Genomic DNA, 21,834 nt, shown 5'->3' on the forward strand with positions numbered 1-21,834 from the left:
TGGAGAATCTCCACCGAGGGGAACTGCGTCAGAGGAAGGATCGTTGGGTCCGTCTGAGAGCAGGATTCCTCTAAAACCTTCTGGCCTCGCATCAAGGAGCAAGCAATTGGAGTTTTTTACGCTTATTTGTCTGTGAGGCCGACTCTTCAGCTGAGAAAGTGAAGGTTTTGGTTTCAGTTTGTTCTGATTTTAGCTTTTTGGACCTAATAATCTCATGGTTACGGTTTAAATAAACCTTCATCTGGTCACTGGGTTGCTGATTAAAGTCCAAATAACGGCGACTCGCCCTCGCCTCGGTCTGGACACGGTTTCCGCTCAGCTTAGCCTCAATCTGTGAGGTCATCGGTTCAGTTCCTGCAGCCAAATGGCAGCTCTTTATCACTGTAACTCCAGCAGCTTCACGAGTGAAATGCTAAAGTGCGAGCGCTCTGACTGGACCTGGAGCCGTTCTCCTGCAGGCTTGATTTCATAAACCATGACTGATGGTTTTTCATTATAAAAATGCTGCAGAGTCCTGGTGCTCCGGCTCGATATTTCAAAAGCACAACTCTATACATCAAGTGAAATGTCACCTTCACTGGTGTTTTCACTCATTTAGGCTCTCAGTGTTGTTACTACAGCGTGTAAAACCTTTGGGATAATCAAAAATCCTTCAGCAAATGCTGTTTGAATGATGTATAAGTTTGCTTTAGGTATTTTTGGTAAGCTCTGAACTCTGTGCTCGGTCTGTTTGCTCGTGGCTCCAGTTGCGTGAGGATAAAGCTCGATCTGCCACATGTTGGACTGCAGTGTGGTGACCTGAAAGAGTCTGAACGATATCTGGACAAACACCGGCTTAGAAAGGCAAACTTACACCACTGTGTGCAATCCTGCTGCACAAAAACTGGGCTTTGGTCGGCTCAGAATGAACGAATGAAACTCTCTGCTGTTCCTGTCGGACATTTTGCTTCGTGGCAGCGATTCAGTTCAGTTCATAACTAAATGATCACAAAGTGTGTTTATAATTCACTAAGCCGAGGGAGTGAAATAGTAACTGCGTAAATAAGTCATTTGATGGGTTAAATTTGTAAAATGAAGAGACAAATGACTAATTATGTGTTTTTGGGACGGCCTCCAAGTATAATTTCCTCACGATTTTGATCTAAAGTGACAGAAAGCGCCTCATGTTTCACAATAACTGTTTGCAGAGTCTGACTGGTTATTGTGCAGTAAAACCATTTGTCACAGGGTGCATCTCACCCTGATGGTTTGAGCTGTAATGGCAGACAGCAGGCGTCTGCAATCAGGTCTGAAACGAGTTCAATCTGCAGCACAAAGGGTGGAAGTGAAGAGGCTGATCTGTGGATTTGCAGCAGTTGAGTTCTGGGTGTTTATGGAAGGAAGAAGGTATGAAAGTGAGGGCTGTTATCGCTCCCCAATGACCTCCATTACAGCTGCGTTAACGGGCGTTTTGAGGGATTAGACCGCCATAACAGAGTGGAAACACATGCAGGTGAAACTGCACCCAAGAGGCACTGTAGGCCCTCGCATAAAGAGATGAAAAAGTTCAGGACTGCCCAATATAAACAGAGATCGCTGCAGGTGACGGATTCTCCTGCAGGGGGAGCTGTTCGCTCTCTGTCGTGCAAAGCTGCGCCACCTGCAGGAAAGCCAGGGAAACACACCAATGCTTTAAGCTTTTATTCACCAGAGAGTGAAAAACAGGTCTGAAACAAGCCGATTAGGGTCCGATCAATGCCGATCAGAGCCGGAGCCGATAAATACCCCGACCAAATGCTGATTGTTAGCAGATATTAGTGTTGTTTTAATCAGAAAATGGGACAAGCGTTGACAGATGTACTGGAAAGCAGTCTTCCGAGGTCACAATTATGCAAAGTGTGAAATCAGGGAGAAATGCTTTGGATCAGTGGGTTTATTTTTCATTTCGTTGTTGCCTGGAGACCAATTCTATGGTGAGGAAAAGGGGCAGAGAGACACTTTGCATGAAGCTGGTCTTTATATTTACATCTAAGACACTAAATACAGTGAAGGATATTTAAAAGCCAGTAACTCTGGAGCCTGGGTCTGGAGCCAATGGCAGTTTCTACCCTGGAGAGGTAGAGCCCAATGGAGCACGCCATGCAAGTCAGTGAAGCTTTCAGCCAATCACAGCAGACTGCAACCAGCTCACTTTTCTGACCAGCACAGCGCTTCATAAAGTCAAGCCTTGTGTTACCCAGAATGCCATCCTCACAGCGGGAAAGGCTCAGCTGGTAATCGGACATTTGTGAGGAGCAAATTGAGATTTACTGAAATAATTTGACCTGGAATTAGCTTGTGATACGAACTGAACGCACTCTGCATACATAGTTGTGTCAATAAATGGTTGCGTGTCATTTATTCAAAGGCATGCGGTCGACTTTCATTCAGAGCATCCTCAGAGGCTGGAGTTGGATTGTTGGAGACGATTCTCACTCATAAGTCTGTCCATCCACTGATTTCTCATTCAGATATTTAAAAATGAAGCCAGTGTGTTTCTGGTGAACTTTGCAGTGCTTTTTACATTCATTCAACTCTTTTTCTTCATTATGTTGATTAAAATGTTACTCATTTCATTTCATTCAGTTTTCCCCAAGCTGTTGCTGTTGCTGTTCCTGACATTAGAGGAAAATTGTGTCTCTCCAGCATTAGTAAGAAGGTGAATCATCCTGTGGGGGTTAGCGGTCTGTTAGCCTCTGCTCAGAGTGACCAATTTATTTACATATCAGGCTCTAAATGCTCCTGACCTGCTGGGCTTTTCCTGACTCTGGAAATTAAAACAAGAGCTGCTCTCTCACACCAATGTTTTACAGATAATTTGTTTAAACTTTCTGCACAAGCAGCTTTGACACTTTGCTCTTTCTTCTTCTTCTGTGGTAGCAGGTGTGATCTGAGGGCTGCAGATTCTGCAAATAACCATTCGTGAACATTTCTCTGCATCAATATGAACAAAACCAGCATTTCTGAGCACGTACCTGCCCGTGAAGATCAGAACTGGGTTCATTTGGGGTGGTATCAGGCTGCTTAAATACGGCAAACTGCAGGACTGGAAAGCATTAAAGCATACAGCTCGATTTGTGTGAACCCCCTAAAGATTCCAGCGTCACTACAGCAATAATTATTTATTCAATACATGCTGCTTGCAAGAAGAAACCAGTGAACTCTCTCAGAGTTCAGCTTCCAGCTCAAGCTGGAGATACGTTTTCTCCTGCATGTGATGCCTGTTGGAGTCATAATTATGCTTCAAAAACTCTTAAACATCAATTAAATTGATATTCTCTGGCAGACAAAGAGAAAGGAGAAACAGACAGATAGATGGAGACTGACAGACTGGCTGGGAGGCAGGGATGGAAAGACAGAGAGAGGATGAAGGTGAATGAGTGGAGATGTGATGCAGAAGTGTTTGAAAGCACAAAAGGACGAAAAGGCAAAGATGGGGAGATGGGAAACAAGACAGAGACACAGCTGGATGAGTGGATGTTTGAATGAAACGGAGATAAACAACTCAGATAAAAAGGCTCAGAGGGACAGGGAAAAAGAAGGTTGTCAGGAGAGAGGAGGCGGGATGAATGAAAGCAAGAAGAGACGGGAGGAAGCAGGCGAAAAGCAGACAGTCGAGAGGAAAAACCAGACAGTGCACAGACAGACGGACAGATGGAGGTGAATCCGAAAGGAAAATGAGACGCTCCACTATCAGCCCACTCCTGCACCACTCCTCTTCCTCCTCACATCCCTCCCTCCATTTTGTCGTCCTCCGTCTGATGCTGTTCCAACACCTCGGGGGCTTCAGCCTCCCATCCAGCTCACTGATGCTCCTCTGCTGCTGCAGTGGAAGCAGGAGGAAAACTAAATAAAAAGCAACTGAAACAAAGACTCGTGTGGGTGAACGTGCCTGGAAGAGCTCGGCAGAACCCTGCAGAACCTCACGTTTACCCATGGGAGAGCATGGAAGGTGCTGTGCTGCAGCTGTGATGATCTGCATGTGAGCTGCATTCTCCTAAAACTGGGAACAACGTGTCGTCCTGGAGATAAACGCTCAGTCTTCACAGTGTTTGCAGACTTTAAAAAGGACTTTAGACCTTTTTATACTCTGCTCCACTCTAAGATCGGCTGAGATCTGGTTTCTGACAGCGTTTAACTGTCTAAAGTAGTCACAGGTATCTATCAGCTCTGGCCCTGATTGAATCTGCATTCTCCTAAAACTGGGAACAACATGTCGTCCTGGAGATAAACGCTCAGTCTTCACAGCGTTTGCAGGATCACTGACTCAGACTTTAGACCTTTTTATACTCTGCTCCCCTCTAAGATGGGCTGAGATCTGGTTTCTGACAGCGTTTAACTGTCTAAAGTGGTCACAGGTATCTATCAGCTCTGGCCCTGATTGGATCTGCATTCTCCTAAAACTGGGAACAACGTGTCGTCCTGGAGATAAACGCTCAGTCTTCACAGTGTTTGCAGACTTTAAAAAGGACTTTAGACCTTTTTATACTCTGTTCCACTCTAAGATCGGCTGAGATCTGGTTTCTGACAGTGTTTAGTCACAGGTATCTATCAGCTCTGGCCCTGATTGGTTTTCATGGGTTACCTGAGTGGGCACAGCTCACCTTTTCTTTATGAAAACACATTTCCTGACAGGTAGTAGCTGCACATAACTCCAGTTCTGTGTGTGCTGGAGCTGTTAAAGCTAAAGAGGGTAAACACACCGCCACTGGGCTTATTTTAATGGGTGTAAATTGGGATTTAATTGATGCTTGAACGGTTTTCTACATTTGTGGTGACCTTAACAGGTGAAGACAGCTGGATTCTTTTCGAGTTTTAGATAGAAATGGCAAAAAAATCCTTAATTTCACCAACATTTTCAACTCATTCGAGGTGGTTTTGCCTTTTTTAAAGCAAAAAGTTACTGATTTAGCAAACATTTTACTCCCATAAGCAGCTTTTTCTGCCTTTAGGTTAAAAACAAGGGCAATAAAACTGCTCGGTTCATTGCTGACATGCGTTTCGTAGCCCTGTGCCCAATGTGCAAAGTTAATTTTACCATTGAAATAATAACTTGATGTGATTGAGCACCTTCTGGACAGTCTCATCTATCAGGTAAATGCTTGTGATTGGTCAGCTCTGGCAAGGTCAGGTGGAAATCGCTTTAAAAGAGGAGGGAGTGACTCATTGTGCTGAAATCAATCAAGTCTTTGAACATAAATCAGTCCTGATGATGATTTATTGATATAAAAATGATCCACCATAAAAAAAAGAAAAGAAACAGCCTCAAAAGCTCTTATAGTGGATGAATGAGCAGATAAGAAGCTTCAGAACCAGTTGAGGGACGTAAAATGATGGGTTCTGACCCGGTTACGGTCTGAATAGATCTGCAATAGAGAATAATGACGCTGGTTGTATAGTTTGAATGTATTTTTACCAACAAAAAGATCCTAAATGAGACCAAAGAAGACGGGGAAGACTTCACTTCTATGTTAATAATTTGGCCTTCAAGCCTGAATGAATGATTAGTAGAATATTAGATCAAGGGTCTGTTGAATTAAAGCTGCCTGTTATATTTTTATCAGAGTGAATTGAGTCATGTTGCAATATTTGAGGAATATAATTCCCAGATTTGCTGCTGACCTCAAGCTGCTGCAGTAACGCAACCAAGATTATACTGTAGTAATTTGGCACTTTCACTGTTATTTTTTCGGTTTCATAAGCAGAAAACTGATAGCATTTGAGCTAAATTCCAAACACTTCTCATAGGTTGCTTTCATGGTCTTTTTTTCCACTGTTTTTCATTGTTTGGAGCAGTGATCGGGTCACAGAGGAGACTTTTATGAAGGGATTTAAAGTGGTGAAGATGCCTCATTAGGTCTGAGGTTGCAGTGGACACAATGATCCACTTATTTAGCCGAGGAAGAATAAGAGACGAAACACCAGAATATCTGCTTTTGGTGTCGGTTGAGGGGTTGTTGTCACTTTAGGGATTTAAACTAACACCCCCTACAGGTGGCAGGCGGTATTGCACATTTGTCCTCTATGAACTCTGACTCATATGAGCATTTCTGAAGTGTTTTATATTTTACAAGAACTCCAGTTCCAGACCAAGACAATTGCTTTTTTAACTCTTTGGTCACTTCCTGGTTGAGTTAGCTGCTTGGTTATGGTTAGAACAACTTAATTACAACTAAATTACATTCTTTTTACAATGCCACCACTGCATTATTGGACGCTATTCTCTCATGACCACGACAGGTCACACTTTCCTGCAACGTAAATGTATTTTTCTGCATGAACAAAACACCCATGGGTCTGTTTTTCAGAGGATAGTCAGTCACGACCAGTCAAGTAAGAGACAATTTTGGGGCAAAACCACCTCAAAATGAGCAGAAGAAAGTTTTTTGTTACCCTAGAATGAAAGAACTTGGTGTAAACGTAGCAGAACAGATGTTGCATGTTCTGTGGTACCAACACACAGTTTTAATGCTTATTTCATGAATCTCGGGCTGCTTTTTTGAGATTTGAGTTTGAAAAATGATGATTCAGGATGTCTGACGCCGTTCTGAAATCTGTTTTATGGCATCTAATCGAGGACAGCAGTTCGGTGATAACAGCAAATTGAACTTAAAGCAACACTAGAGAAGTTTGTGAAACTTAAACTGTGTGTTTGTGACTCTTTTTTAAAGTATTTTGGCTCTTTTTTATGGCTCAGTTTACGGCTAGTTTGCAGCTCGGCGCCACATTGCTTTGCTTTTCAGTCACTCAGCATCGCTGTGGGCCTCCAACATGACAGAAAATGCATGCATATAGCTGTGAATGTGCAGGGTTCCCACTGGGATTTGTTTCTATGACAGTGTTGTTACATCCCGCAGCTGCTAAGCATTCGTTTTACACCTTTAAATCTACGTATTCCGCTCATTTTCAGTAAGATGTATCCTGTCTACAGGTAAAGATGTAAGTCCAGGACATGATTATCTGAAAATAACAGAACGAGTCAATGTTACCTGCGTTTCAGCCTGTAAATCTCACTCGTCATCCACTGAAGGAAAGTCTGGCAGTCAGTAAGTCAGTCAATCATCCGGTCAGCTCAGCAGAAACAACAGGCAGCCAGTGAGCCATCCAGCTGCTCAGCAGCACCGTGTGAGGCTCTGTGAAACATGTGATGCATGTGTTTCCTGCTCAGCTCCCTGTCTGCAGCCCTCCTGCAGGCTGAGTCACTGTTTCACCTCCCTGCATCAGAGCGAGGCTGCGTCTCTCTGTCTGGACTCTCCCCCGATCTACCGATTCATTCATTAAAGTGCAAACAGGCTTTCACAGCCACAGAATGTTGACAGGGCTCGTCTGGTTGTATATTTCACAGATAGAAACCACAGGTTGGTCTGACTAACAGGTGTTGTCGGGGTCCTCTTCACTGCTGCATCACCAGCAACTCACACATCCTGCAGATCCTCAATATCACAGCAAAACTGAATGAATCCGCCTCCAAAAAACAGTTTATTCCTGCCTGAGAAACAGGAAACTGAAGCCACTAAAAATGAATGCATTTACATCTTCAGCATAATCAATTATAGCCACAGACAGGCACAAAGAAGTATTATTTATTATTTATCTGTTCACAGAAGGGAGAATTAAGGAAGATTAGTGGCTTCATCCCAAAAGAAAAAGGGGTTCACAGTCTGTAAAGTTCCAATATTTAACATTTGGAGCGATATATCAGATATTAATACCAGTTCAAAATGTCTTATTCACTAATAATGCACATATTAGAGCCGGGATAAGCTCCAGTCCCCGATATATAGAAGTGTAGAAGATGGATGGATGGATGGATGGATGGATGGATGGATGGATGGATGATGGATGGATGGAGGGTTGGATGGATGGATGGATGATGGATGGATGATGGATGGATGGATGATGGATGGATGATGGATGGATGGATGGATGATGGATGGATGGATGGATGATGGATGGATGGATGGATGGATGGATGGATGATGGATGGATGGATGGATGATGGATGATGGATGATGGATGGATGATGGATGGATGATGGATGGATGGATGATGGATGGATGGACATAAGCTGGATAGAATCAGTCAGACTAGAAACCTTTAAACTTATAGATGCTGTCATTAGGACTATTTTATGTGATATTTTGTACACTTTTTAACATGTTGATTTGACTTTTCAATGCATGTTTTAGATTTCTTTACAGCATGTTTGCACGGCTGCTGTCTTTACCCACTTTCCTTTAAAAAAAGATTCTATATCTCACTGAAATCTCCAGGAAAATAACCACTTAATGAAGCGTGCAAAAGCAAAGTTAAAATGTTCAGAATCTTCATAAAAGACCAAATAAATAAAGCAGTTTTCCCAGATAATTGTCAGATTTTTCAGTGACGTAAAGCAGCATCACCGGATGTTTTGTTGAACCGTTAAAAGAGAAGAACTCGAGGATCCGAAGGTTCTTCAGGCTCATAAATCATAACCACGGTCTTCAAATCAAAATAACAGAAGTGGTCATTAGTTCATGCCATCAGATATGACCCAGAAGAGCTTCTTTGGACAGAAATGTGACTCATTTCAGTGTTTCCACATTTTCAAGGGTTTCCTTTAACAGGCCAAAAGTCCCCGAAACAGGCTGATTATTGTAATTTATTATATAAATTGTGAGGTTAACATTGATCCATAAGCCTTAAAACGGACGCTTCAGGAGGAATATTATGTTTCTGAGTTATTTCCACGTCTGCTGCCTGATTTTTGACGGTTTAAAAACTATAAGAAGCTGTTCCATCCCAGGGAGGAAGCAGCAGAGACTCTTTTCCCTGCTTCTGTCTGGTGTAAGCGTGGCGTTTCCAAAGTGTTCATGTCCCACATCGCATCACACGCTGGATGGGAACTTTCCCGATAAGGAAACATCATAATTACCTTGCATTTACGGCCAAGATTTTCCATCATGTTGCACTTCATCCTCCATTCAATGCACGATCGAGACCAGACTAATTGAGTGTCTGTGGTGTTGATTCAGACTATTAACCATCTGTGCCTCCCCCTCCTTCTCCTTCTCCTTCTCCCTCTCCTCACCCCGACCACCTTCTCTCCTCTGTCTGTTTTCTCTGCAGGAGTTTGGAGGACTAGTAGGATGCTGAGTATCTTTCCTCCTCGCCAGTGCTCTCCAACCTGCTCTCCATGACCTGAGAGCGCCACAGCGGGAGGAACCAAATACCAGAGAGAGTCAGAGAGAGGAAGAGGAGGGAAGGAAGGAAGGAAGGAAGGAAGAGAGGAAGGAACACACTTTTTTGTTGTTATTATTTGTTTTCCCTTTCTGAGATGGCGGCGACGGAGGCCAGTGCGGCGCCGGTGGTCCAGGAAGATGGAAAAACCCCCGAAAACAAGCCGGCAGAGGTGGAGCAACCGGCTAAAAGCGCAAACTCAGAGACTGTCAACAGCGAGGTGGTCGATAAAGACGGCACCGCCGTAAACAGCGAGGTGGTCGATAGCAAAGAGACTGTGAATAACGACACAGCTGCGGCGGCGGCAGAGGGCGCCGAGGAGGGAGGAGCAGCAAGTGGCGAAGCAGCACCTCCTCAGAGCTCGGAAAACGCCTCCTCTGCCGAACACAAGACCTCCTTCCTGGACTCCTTCCTCAACAAGAGCGGCCTGGGGAAGGTGATGGGGGGGAGGAAGAAGAAAGAGCAGAGCGCAGCTGCAGGGGGAGGAGAGGAGAGTGCAGCTGAAGGAGGTGAGAAGGAAGGAGAAGAAGCTGCTGCAGCTGAAGGAGGAGCAGAGGGAGGCGCAGAAGGAGAAGCTGCAACAGCTGCAGAAAATGGAGAGAAGGAGGAGGAGAAGAAGGCGGAGAAGGGCAAATCTGCGGAGGGGAAGTCTACAGTTCGAGATCTGATCAGGAAGCCAGTGGCGAGAATCTTCTCCCATCGCAGCACCGAGAAGAAAGACGGCGCCGCCGCAGAGCCCCAGAAACAAGTAAAGGTCAGGTCCAGATCCCTGGACCGCTTGGAAGATCCCGAAGCACTTAACACCACTGCAGACTCCACCGTGGAGGAGGAAGGAGCAGCAGGAGGAGCAGAGGAGGAGCAGAAAGCCTCGTCCTCCGCTGGAGCCACCAAGCACATGAAGCGCTGGCACTCCTTTAAGAAACTCATGGCTCAGAAGACACACAAGAAGAGTGGCGGAGCAGAGGCCGGACATGAGGAGGGGGCAGAAGGCGAAGGAGGGGGTGGAGACTCCTCCACGCTGGACTCCAAGGAGTCGGGACAGAAGAGATGGAAGCTGAAACGCTCCTGGACCTTCCAGGGCCTGAAGAGGGACCCGTCTGTGTCCGGCATCAGCAGCAAGGCCAAAGGCTCGGAAAAAGATGGCGAGAAGACGGAGGAGGCGGCGGCAGCGGGTGGAGCTGAGGAAGGAGAGGAGGCCAAGACCGAGGAGGCAGCAGAAGAAGCCAAGACGGAGGGAGGGGAGGAGAAAGCAGAGGCAAGCGAGGAGGAGAAGGCAGCGGCGGCAGGAGGCGGGACGGTGACACAACATGCCAACGAGATCTGGACCTCCTTCAAGAAGCGCGTCATCCCGAAGAGCAAACGGGCCAACACAGAGTGCGCCCCCGGTGGAGAGGAGGACGCCACTGCAGCTCCTGCCTCAGGTGAGACGACACAGAACCCTTTAAGGCCTTTTACTCGGAGGCTTAACGCCTTTTTGAGCTGAATCTCTCGGTTTGTTTCAGTTAAAGGAGAATTCTGGTATTTTCTAAAGTTGGGCCCCGCTGCGCCATCTTTCTGTTGACTTGTTCTAATCCTGCAGAGCAGCTCTATGGTTCAGAGTAGTAAGGATGGTGTAAAGCATCCTCTGAGATTCCCTTCATGTATGGAAGGAGTCAGCCAACAGCTGGTCACACGCTGCGATCCAAAGTGGAATTGTTTGAGTTTTGTGTTGTTGGGACATCTGCAAACGAAGCAGATTTCATACCTGACATCTGAAGAAGTTCATATTTTACTGTTCTGTCCAGTTAAGGTTCAGCTGGTTGTTAATTAAAGGTGAAAAGAAAAGAAGAAACATCTGCTCCAGGTGTTAAAACTCAGTAAATCCACAAAAAAACTGAAAGAAAACACCGAAGCAGTGAGTGAAAAACTAAGTGAACCCTCACTGCTTCCATAGGAACTAAGAGGGTAAGAAGCAGCCAGCAGCTGCTGATCAATGCTCTGATTAACTGATCCTCAGTCAGTGTGAGCAGCTCTATAAAAGCAGAAGTTCTGTCAGTTTAACACGATGCCAAGGAGGAAAGACACCAGCAATGATCTCAGAGAAGCAGCTGCTGCTGCCCATCAGTCTGGGAAGGGTTATAAGGCCATTTCCAGACTATCTGGAGTCCATCATTCTACAGAGAGAAAGATTATTCACAAGTGGAAAACATTCAGGACAGCTGTCAATCTTCCCAGGAGTGGACGTCCCAGCAAGTTCACCCCAAGGTGAAGAAGCCCAGAGCTACATCTCAGACTCTACAGGCCTCAGTTAGCATGCTAAAGGTTAAAGGTCACCCCAAGGTGAAAAAGCCCAGAGCTACATCTCAGACTCTACAGGCCTCAGTTAGCATGCTAAAGGTTAAAGGTCACCCCAAGGTGAAAAAGCCCAGAGCTACATCTCAGACTCTACAGGCCTCAGTTAGCATGTTAAAGGTTAAAGGTCACCCCAAGGTGAAAAAGCCCAGAGCTACATCTCAGACTCTACAGGCCTCAGTTAGCATGTTAAAGGTTAAAGGTCACCCCAAGGTGAAAAAGCCCAGAGCTACATCTCAGACTCTACAGGCCTCAGTTAGCATGTTAAAGGTTAAAGGTCACCCCAAGGTGAAGAAGCCCAGAGCTACATCTCAGACTCTACGGGCCTCAGTTAGCATGTTAAAGGTTAAAGGTCACCCCAAGGTGAAAAAGCCCAGAGCTACATCTCAGACTCTACAGGCCTCAGTTAGCATGTTAAAGGTTAAAGGTCACCCCAAGGTGAAGAAGCCCAGAGCTACATCTCAGACTCTACAGGCCTCAGTTAGCATGCTAAAGGTTAAAGGTCATGACAGCACAGTTAGAAAAAGACTGAACAAGGATGGCTTGTTTGGAAGGGCTGCAGGAGAAAGCCTCTTCTCTCTAAAAAGAACATGGCAGCACAGCTTAGGTTTGCAAAGCTGCATCTGAACAAAGCTCAAGACTTCTGGAACAATGTCCTTTGGACAGACCAGAGCAAAGTGGAGATGTTTGGTCCTAATGCACAGCAGCACGTTTGGAGGAAACCAAACACAGCAGATCAGCACAAACACCTCATACCAGCTGTCAAGCACGGTGGTGGAGGGCTGATGATCTGGGCTGGTTCTGCAGCCACAGGACCTGGGCACCTTGCAGTCATTGAGTCCACCATGAACTCCTCTGGATACCAAAGTATTCTAGAGTCAGATGTGAGGCCATCTGTCCCACAGCTAAAGCTGGGCTGAAACTGGCTCATCAACAGGACAAAGATCCCAAACACAGCAGCAGATCTACAGCAGAATGTGGGAAAAAGAACAGAATCAAGGTGTTGCAATGGTCCAGTCAGAGTCCAGACCTCAGCCTGACTGAAATGCTGTGGTGGGACCTTAAGAGAGCTGTGCAGAAACCAATGCTGCAAACCTCAATGAGCTGAAGCAGCGCTGGAGAGAAGAGGGCCGAGATTCCTCCAGAACCATGAGAGAGACTGATAACGTCCCACAGGAAACCATCACTGCAGCTCACTGCTGCTGAAGCTGCTGGATCAGGGGTTCACTTAGTTTTACACTCACTGCTGCTGAAGCTGCTTGATCAGGGTTCACTTAGTTTAGTTTCTCTTTCCCATGGCTGTACACACCCTATCCCCGACTGTAGACTGCTGCATAAAGGAGCTTTTCAACCTGCTCCATTAAAACTGAGGAGCTCTGAATGCTCTGGTCCTGCTCATTCAGGACATTTAAGAAATCTAAAGAGCAGAAGACGTTGACACGCCACTCTAACCAGAAACAGCGTTACTAAAGCGGTTTGGCATGTCATTACCGTAACAAAACTTTTCATTACCGTAACACTTGCTGTATATGTAAATATTTGGATGGGAATGAGAGATACCTTCAAATTTTATTTTTGTCCAGGAAATATTTGTCAAGTCTTTTCAGATTACTGAATTGACATTTTTTTAATTATTTGTGAAATTTACACTACAGGAAAGATTTAGTGTAAAAAAAAAAAATGCGATTTTGTTACGGTAATGAACATAATAACTAAAATTACTGTATCAATAAAAACATTTCTGAATGTTTACACTATGTGACTATTCTGAACTATTAACAGAACATGCATGAAAAAATAAAAGCTCTACCTTTCATACATGTTCAGTTTTCATCGATTGAAAATGTGTTACGGTAATGAATTTATTGGGTCAACGACTCAATAAAACGTTCCGAAAATGTATTAAAGAACGTGTATTGATCACTAATTTTAATTGAGCCAGTTAATTGAGACCCTGCTTAATACTAATAAGAGAAAAAAAATAGCAAAATTGACCTAAATTTGTTTTTGATTGTTTAAATTTGTTTTGTTTCGTGAGAATCACCCTAAAGACTTGCTAACTCTCAGGGAGGAAGTGTAATTGAACATTCTCCCAAATTAAATATTCAAAGACTTGATGTGAAATTCAAATTACGCCGAAGCTTCAGTCAACAGTAAAGACTACATTTGGCTCTCGGCTGCATAAAGAAACTGGAAGAAACTTGAAAAACTGCTAACAGAATACAGCTATTATTAGGGGAATTATTTTTGAGAGCGGAGCTGTCGCCTCACAGCACCAATCCAGCAGATTGTGTGGGCTCCTCTCTGATTTCTCTTTAATCAGTCAGCCCCTCAGCCAGCTGGATGCCCTGATGACCAAAAGGAAAAGGGGCAATTCGCCTCTGCAAAACAGGGTGAAGGTCAGGCTGAAGGTCAGGCTGAAGGTCAGGCTGAAGGTCAGGCTGAAGGTCAGGCTGAAGGTCAGGCTGAAGGTCAGACTGAAGGTCAGACTGAAGGTCAGGGTGAAGGGGAGGAACTGGGCCTTCCTCTATGGGTTTCAATGGTGGTTTCTCACCTGTGCTGAAGGAGCTGCTGCACAGATATAAATGGCTCCTTCTCAGGTGTCTTAAAGGTATTTCTGTTCAAAATATAACAGTTTTCCAAAATAAAGGTATAAAGATTGTGAGATGATAACATCTTCTGTGGCCTGTTGTTTATATATAGTGAAAGTAATATATAGTAATAACCAGTGAATATGTTTTTAATGATAGTTCAACCTTACCTTTTGCAAAGCAGTTATACTATTAAAAAGTATTATCTTTTCTTTATTTATAGTGATAGTAATATATAGTAATATATAGTAATGCACATGTGGTGACTTCTGCCTGAACGTTGGTCGAAACTGACGGAGATCGCATTGTAAAAACTTCTTTAACAAAGCAGTTATACTATTAAAAAGTATAATTTTTTCTTTATTATGCATCTCAGAAACTGTTATATGCTGCCACTTTAAAGCAGAACTCGCTGAGCTGGATTAAAGTGCTTTTTATGCATCGAAAATCTGACAAAAACAGATCATCTTCTTCAAGTTTCTCCCAGTGTTTCTAAAGCATTGATAGTGAGAGAATTAAAACCAATAATCAGAACCAGGAGGAGCTTCTTAGCCATGTTAATACGGTTGCCGTGGTTACGTGTCTGCAGAAGAACCTCCAGAACCAAACCAGCATAGATGCAGAACAAGTTATTTAACTCATCTTGCATCATATGAACTCAGTACAGCAGAGATGTGGTGGGCTGTGTATCTGCCTGTGTTTTTTAGTCTATTAAGGCCCCAAAATAATTTAAAACATGCTTGAATGCAATTATATGCGCATCATACATGCTAATTCCATCAATTCCTGGTTGATTGCTTTAATCCTGTGTCACAGTCTTATTCATCCTGCGGTACACAAGTTATTTCTCTTCAGTGTCGTTTTGAGTCAGTTTCAAAGAAAATCATTCCAAATGTCATTATTCCTGGAGAAACGTAACCCTTGACTTTCTCCTTCGCTCCAGGTGAGGAGGCGGCTGCAGAGGAAGGAAAAGATGGAAAGTCCGCCAAGGCCAAGCGCTCACATTTTGGCCGTGCAGTTTCCCTGAAGAACTTCATCATGCGGAAGGGTAAACCCAGCAGCGTGGACCACGGCGAGGGCACCAAGGAGGGAGAGGAGGCCGCGGAGGCGGGAGAAGCAGCGGAGGAGGGAGGTGCTGAGGCTGAAGTCGCCACGGCAACCGAGGAGACCAACGACAAAGATGCGTCGGCGGCCGAGAAGACGCCGGCGGAGGAGAGCGGTGCCAAGGAGGCGAAGGAGCCGGAGAAGACACCGGCCGAAGCTCCGGTGACCAACGGGGAGAACGGCTGCACCAACGGCATGGCTGAGGACGCCACACACAATCACCAGGAGGAGGAGGAGGAGGAGAAGAAGACGACGGGGAGCAGCCCCATGAAGAAGAACAAGGAGGCTGAAGGAGTGAAAGAGGAGGCCAACGCCAAGATCATCAACGCCACAGCAGCTGTGAACAGCGGTGAGTTAGAGCACGCCGACCGGGACTCTGACGAGCCTCAAAAGAGCTGCGGCAGCAAAGATGGAGAAACTAACAACAGACAACAACAACAAGCAGCTGCACTAACAACCGATAGCGGTAAACAGAGTAAAACCAGCTGTGCACTAACCGTTAGCGAGGAGGAGGAGGCGGAGGCGGAGGAGGGGGGGGGGCATGCACGGGCTCCACAAAATGGAGGTTGTCAAGATGTTGCAGAGTCATGTGACCAGGGAGAGAGAGAGGAGGAGGAGATGAGGAAGAGGGATCTTCGAGAAGCAGCGGTGGCTATTGTTCAAGACGTGATGTCAGCAGCAACCGACCAATTAGAGAGGGAGCTGTGTGTCGATAATGGTTTAAATGGTCCTTATGATTCAGATATTAGATACTGAGCACTAGGGTAGAAATACACACTAATGTGAAGTCACACAGCGAGTAGAACGCATGTGATGAAAGGTCTACTTTCTGAAGTCACTTTTACTTGTATTTTAAATGAGGATCAAAAAGGAAGAAAGCTGGAGGGAAGTGGAATCATGTCTGTTAAATGTGTGCAGAAAGGGAGAAATGTCCAGTCACAAACATCCAGTCCAAAGAGAGCACAAAGCTTTCATTACTCATCACATTTTTCCACCCGACTGGTCAGGGTTTCGTCTTTCTTTGGGCCCGACTCAACCAGTCGAAGGGCCAAGATAAATCTCCCCATTAAAGGCCTTAAAACCAACTTTGGTTCAATATCCCAGAGAGTCTGTTAGCTCTGATAGAAACTAATCAGACAGGATAGCTGTTTCATCAAAAGGAGGGAAGCATCTTTAATCTTTCATGTGTTTTAGAACAATAGAACAACTTTGACTCTATGAGAGGCGGTCAGGAAGATGCAGTGAATGCTTTCAGGACAAGTCTTCCATACTTCCTGCAGCTAGAAGCCTGAAAAAGATTTTTAAAACACCCTCTTACATCTTACTGGGTCACTATTTGCAAGATTATTTCCCATCATGCACCTGGTGGACATTTTTTACAACAATGAAGTCGATTTAGAAGCAGCTTTTAGCCACAGCTGCATCTTTAAGTCGCATCTACATGCACCACAGCATGTAGATACGAGGGGAAAAGGTTCAGTCGTTTAAGAGCAGCTGGGATTTCAGAGCACATGCATGCAGTGAGAACCAAACCGAGCAGAAACGATAACCCGGGTCAGCTTGTCTTTGTCTGAGGTGGTCTGCAGAGTGCAGCTGCTGTTTTCCCACCGATGCTTCACTTCTTGTTCAAACTGCTTCATGTGTTCCCGCCTGGGAGCCGCTTGGAGCCGCTCGGCACTCAGCACCAGGAGGTGAAGTGCCTCTGAACCTCCTAAATTATTTATCAGTCCCGGCCTCCTCTCCATTCAAGAGCTCTGCGAGGCTCGGTGTTCAACAAGCTTTGATCTCATACAGCCCGACAGACGCTAGTGGAGACCAGAGCAGCTCCTGCTGCCACTGTGCAATTTACCCGAGGTCTCTTTGAAGTTCCAACTCTTTTGCTAAAATTCAACTCTGGCTAAAACCAAGCATTTGGCCGTAAACTGTGCCGCCGATTTCTCCTTAAATGTTAGGTAGAGGCTGAAAATCCCACATTAGATAGTTTTCTATGACAGAAAGGAAACACTTTCAGTTCATTCTTAGTTTGTGAAATGAATAGATGGATAAATACTGACATTGTTTCATTATTTTACTTTAAACTACAGATTTTCAAGCTTATTTTCCCCTGTTTTGATCCATTTTGGTTAAAAGACACCAAACAGCGATGTGTGTGTGGAATCTTTTTAAACCTACTTTAACCTTTTATCCACTTTATGTCCAGAAGCACATGAGAACAGAATGAAAAGCTTTGTAAATGTGAAACTTGTACCCCCCTCCCTCATTTTGTGTAAGCCTGAGTCCTATAAGTTAGTGAACCTAACAATAAAGTCACTGAACTGGTCTAGTTTTAAAGGAACTGGTACGTTTTGGGTGGGGATTGCAGAGCTGGTCGAGTGCTCGAAGCATCTTATTTGACCTTTTATGATCATGTTTTGTCTTCACCGTAGTTTGTAAAACTGTTATTATTTAACAGCAGTTACATCCCACAGCATTAATAAAAACAAACACACCTCAGCACGACCCTGTAGGAAGGTGCCACGTTGCAGATTTGTGTGGCTGAGGAACACTTCCTCCTCTTCGCTGCAGCTTCAATGCTCCGTCTCTGTGCTGCATCTCAGTCCTGCTGCATAAAAGAGGGATTTTAAGAGGGATTTTAGTCACATTGTGCTTTTATTTTGGCGGCTGTTCGAGCCCAAAACAAAACCGAAACAAAGAAAGTCACAAATCAATTTAGTCAACAGTCATGAGCTGCTTCTCATTCATTTATATTTCCAGGAAAACAGAAAATTGATGTATTGACTTATTGAAAAACATTTAGATGTTCAGTTCTGAGCAGCTTTAAAGTGAATCTCTGGTCTGAGCTCCTTTATTCTCCAACACAGCCTGAACCCTCTGAGACGAGCTTTCTGTCATTTCTTTAAGGAGTCTTCAGGAATAGTTCTCCAGGCTTCTTGAAGGACATCCCAAAGCTCTTCTTTGGATGTGGGCTGCCTTTTGTTCCGTTCTCTGTCAGATGATCCCACACTGCTTCAATAATGTTGAGGTCCGGGCTCTGGGGAGGATTCATCCCTCCATAAGACCTGTTGCCACTGATTTTCAGTCCACTTCTTGTGTCATTTGGCACAGCTCAGCCTTTTCTCCCTGTTTCCCTTCCTTAAGAACGGCTTCTTGACAGCCACCCTTCCATGGAGACCATTTCTGATGAGGCTTGGGCCAACAGTAGATGGATCAGCTGAAGGTCCAGATGCATCTCTCAGGTCCTGTCAGGTCACAGCTGGATTTTTTCCTCTTTCTTAAGGACATCACTTTCAGATCCTGTTCATCTGCTGGAGATAGTTTTTTAGGCCTGACACTCCTTCTTTTGTCCTCCACTTTTCCAGTTTCCTCAAATGTTTTAAGGACACACTGCACACCATGCTGAGATATGCCAAGTTTTCAGCTAATAGCTCTTTGGGAATCACCTTGTTGCTGCAGAAATCCTATTTTCTGTCTGTCAAACTGTGTTTTCTTTGCTGTTTTTCATAGATGCAGCTAAAGAAATGGGAACAAATGATGTGTCTTTGTGACAGGCTGCTGGTAACAAAGTGCCTAAAGATCCAGTTTAAAATGGCTTCTTTGCTAAGTTGTCTGTTCTGTGTCGACACAACACTGGTTCATCCCTTGAGTTAGGAGCCTTTTTCCTGCCTGAATGGGTCAAAGGTCAGAGTTAAGTGGCTGAACAAAGAAAAAACACTGAAAATGCTCAGGAACAAGGACTGAAGATGAGGGAAAAAGCAGAAAATGTCCAAAGAAAAACTGTGAAAGAGCTTCAGAAAGCTGATCAGGACACTTCTAAAAAGAATCAACAAAGAAAAACGATCTCATGTTTTCTTTTGAACCTTTCTTTATGTGTGCAGTTTTAGAAAATGATGCTAAAGGCCCATCCATTATTAATTTAGTTGAGGAAATTATTAAAAAGGGGAAGATTACATCTGCTTCTGCACATGTTGACGTCCTCACAGGCAAGTCTTCCAGAAACTGGTCCCAGAAACAGATTTAATTCAGAATATTCTGGGTTTTTTTAATCTCAGGACAGCATAGTGTGAAGATAAACACATAGTAGGGTCAGGATTCATCATAAAAAGCACAAACATGCTCATAAATGAAGGGTTAGAAATCCTCTGCGAACTCTTGACCTTCCTCCTCCATCTTCTGGCCTCCGCCCTGAGCAGGCAGGTGGATGTTAGCTCCGACTCGCTCAGATAGTTAACCCTGTGTTTGTAGTGGAAGAGAAAAGCTGGTTTAGCTGACTTCACTCGAGTTTAGTCCATCAACGGATTAGTGGGCAAAATCAAAGTGTCACAGAGCCTCTTCAACAAGCCAGATTAACTTCTTTTTCTCTGTCGTTTCCCTTTGGTTTTCCAGACTGACAGATTACTTATCAGATGTCAGGGAAAGATCTTCCTCTCAAGGTTAAGCGACTGAGCTGTGAGCACAAAGGACAGTCAAAACAAAAAGACAAAAAGGCACAAATAGATTCCCAGGACAACATGAAATTGTCTTTTTTTTTATTTTATGGAACTGTTTTTTGCTTTGTGTGCATCCTTTAACACCAAAATAACTAACTCAGCATCTGTACTAAACCACTAAACACACATATAACCCTTTTATGTGACTGTTTTTTATTATTATCCTATTTTTTAATACATTTTTTCAATCTCTTCTGTTATCATTTACCAGACAAAAAGGCGGGAAACGTGTGAGGCCACACAAAGAGGATTAGAACTGCCCGGGATTCGCTGAGCAAGGAGCTCTGAGCCCCACCCCACCCCCAACTCCTCCTCTTCCTCCTCCTCCCCCCTTCCTCCTCCTCGTCTCTCCCTTCATCCCTCCTCCTTCCTCCCGAATAAGCGGAGTAATGACGTGTAAACAGGTCACCGTGGTGAGAAAGAGATGGAGAGAATGAAAGAGATGCAATTCATGTAGATGAGAAGTGAAAAATAATACTCAGAAAGCAATAATTCAAGCCTTTTCTTTCACCCCCCCCACCTCATCCATCCATTCCTTCATCCTTCCACCCCCCTCCGTCCAATACATCCATAAAAACATGTACATCCAGTGGTTTTTTTCATTTTTCTTTGCTTGTCTGTGAGATTTTTTATCGTCTACAAGAGAAAAGAAAATGCAGAAATGTGAAATAATGAAAATCGAGACATTCCACCACCTTACCTTCTTACTCCACCCTCCCCCCCCACCGTCGAGCTACTCTGCTCCGTCTCTACCGACTCCTGATTGGTGGATTAAAAGAACAAAAAAAAAAAAAAAAAGACTGTTAGTTTTATATTGACGGCCATTTTGGTTTGTAGTTCCCTCTTTACCCCTTTCTTTGCCCCATTCCCCCCCACCCGCCCCAGTAGATATTTGACAGTACAGCAGGACCATGTTGCTACAGTATATAAACTGCCCTGAGGACTGCCACTTCCCAACCAACACTGCAATGTCTTCAGCTCTGTGTGTTTAATGTTTTTAGACTGTTTTATTGTGTACATGGATTAAAAAGGAAAAAAAAAACAAAAAAAAAACAACCATTCAATATTAAAGTCAAAATGTTTTTTTTCTTTGTTGTTGTTTTCCTTCTTTTTTTGTTCTTAATTTTTTAAAAACACATCTTCTCACTGTTACTGCAGTCTGACAATATGCTGTAATTAAAATAATAATAATAATAATAATAATAATAATAATGAAGATGTTTTGTTGGTCCAAGTTTTCACATGTCCGCTAGCAAATTGTCCAGAAAAAAATAGTACAATAAAGACTAAAATCTAACAACTAAACTGCAAGTCACTGTGGGGTTTCTATTTTTGTCTGGATGATTGAAGTGTGTGCAGACAGAGTGCCTGAGCAGGAATACTATTGGGCGATCATTAATCTGTGTATTGATAATCTCATCCGTTTACGTAATGGGTGGAATAATACCAGATTTCTTTGTATTAAACTAGATCTGCATGCATTATAAGGCAGCAGGCTGTCGGTGAACCTTGTCGGGTGTCCATATGCCAGCCAGTGTATAAAACCCTGAAATGACACTAAGGCCTTCGAACTTCTATTGTTTTATCACAGTTAAAAGTTATTATTATATCAAAGCTGCTGCTAAAACTAAATGAATGACTGAGAGCAGGCAGCTGTATGCAAAACCAGTTGTGCCTAAATTCCTTTATCCTTTAAATGCAGACGATGGTTCATAACCTGCATATCGGGGTAAAATCGAAAGGGTTATAACCAAAACTAGCCTGTTTCTAAAAGTCCGACTTCTAAAAGGAGTCAACAAAGAAAAACGATCTCATGTTTTCTTTTGAACCTTTCTTTATGTGTGCAGTTTTAGAAAATGATGCTAAAGGCCCATCCATTATTAATTTAGTTGAGGAAATTATTAAAAAGGGGAAGATTACATCTGCTTTTGCACATGTTGACGTCCTCGCAGGCAAGTCTTCCAGAAACTGGTCCCAGAAACAGATTTAATTCAGAATATCCTGGTTTTTTTTATCTCAGGACAGCATAGTGTGAAGATAAACACAAGGTAGGGTCAGTGGATTCATAAAAACTAGATCTGCAT

General features: G+C 43.9%; 1 protein-coding gene across 1 annotated transcript in view; it reads left to right on the forward strand.

The window, feature by feature from the left end:
- Window positions 1–20,548, forward strand: part of LOC140313898 (uncharacterized) — a 41,141-nt gene extending 20,593 nt beyond the window's left edge. Inside the window, exons 2-4 of the mRNA XM_072391883.1 lie at window positions 9,127–10,658; window positions 15,103–15,612; window positions 19,962–20,548. Of these exons, the coding sequence (XP_072247984.1) occupies window positions 9,335–10,658; window positions 15,103–15,612; window positions 19,962–19,984 (1,857 nt within the window). The 5' untranslated portion in view covers window positions 9,127–9,334 and the 3' untranslated portion in view covers window positions 19,985–20,548. The remainder of the gene's footprint in view (window positions 1–9,126; window positions 10,659–15,102; window positions 15,613–19,961) is intronic.
- The last annotated feature ends 1,286 nt before the right edge of the window (window positions 20,549–21,834 follow it).

The sequence above is a fragment of the Leuresthes tenuis genome, unplaced genomic scaffold, assembly GCF_036924035.1.
Source record: "Leuresthes tenuis unplaced genomic scaffold, fLeuTen1.0.hap1 SCAF_9, whole genome shotgun sequence".
Classification (NCBI taxonomy): domain Eukaryota; kingdom Metazoa; phylum Chordata; class Actinopteri; order Atheriniformes; family Atherinopsidae; genus Leuresthes; species Leuresthes tenuis.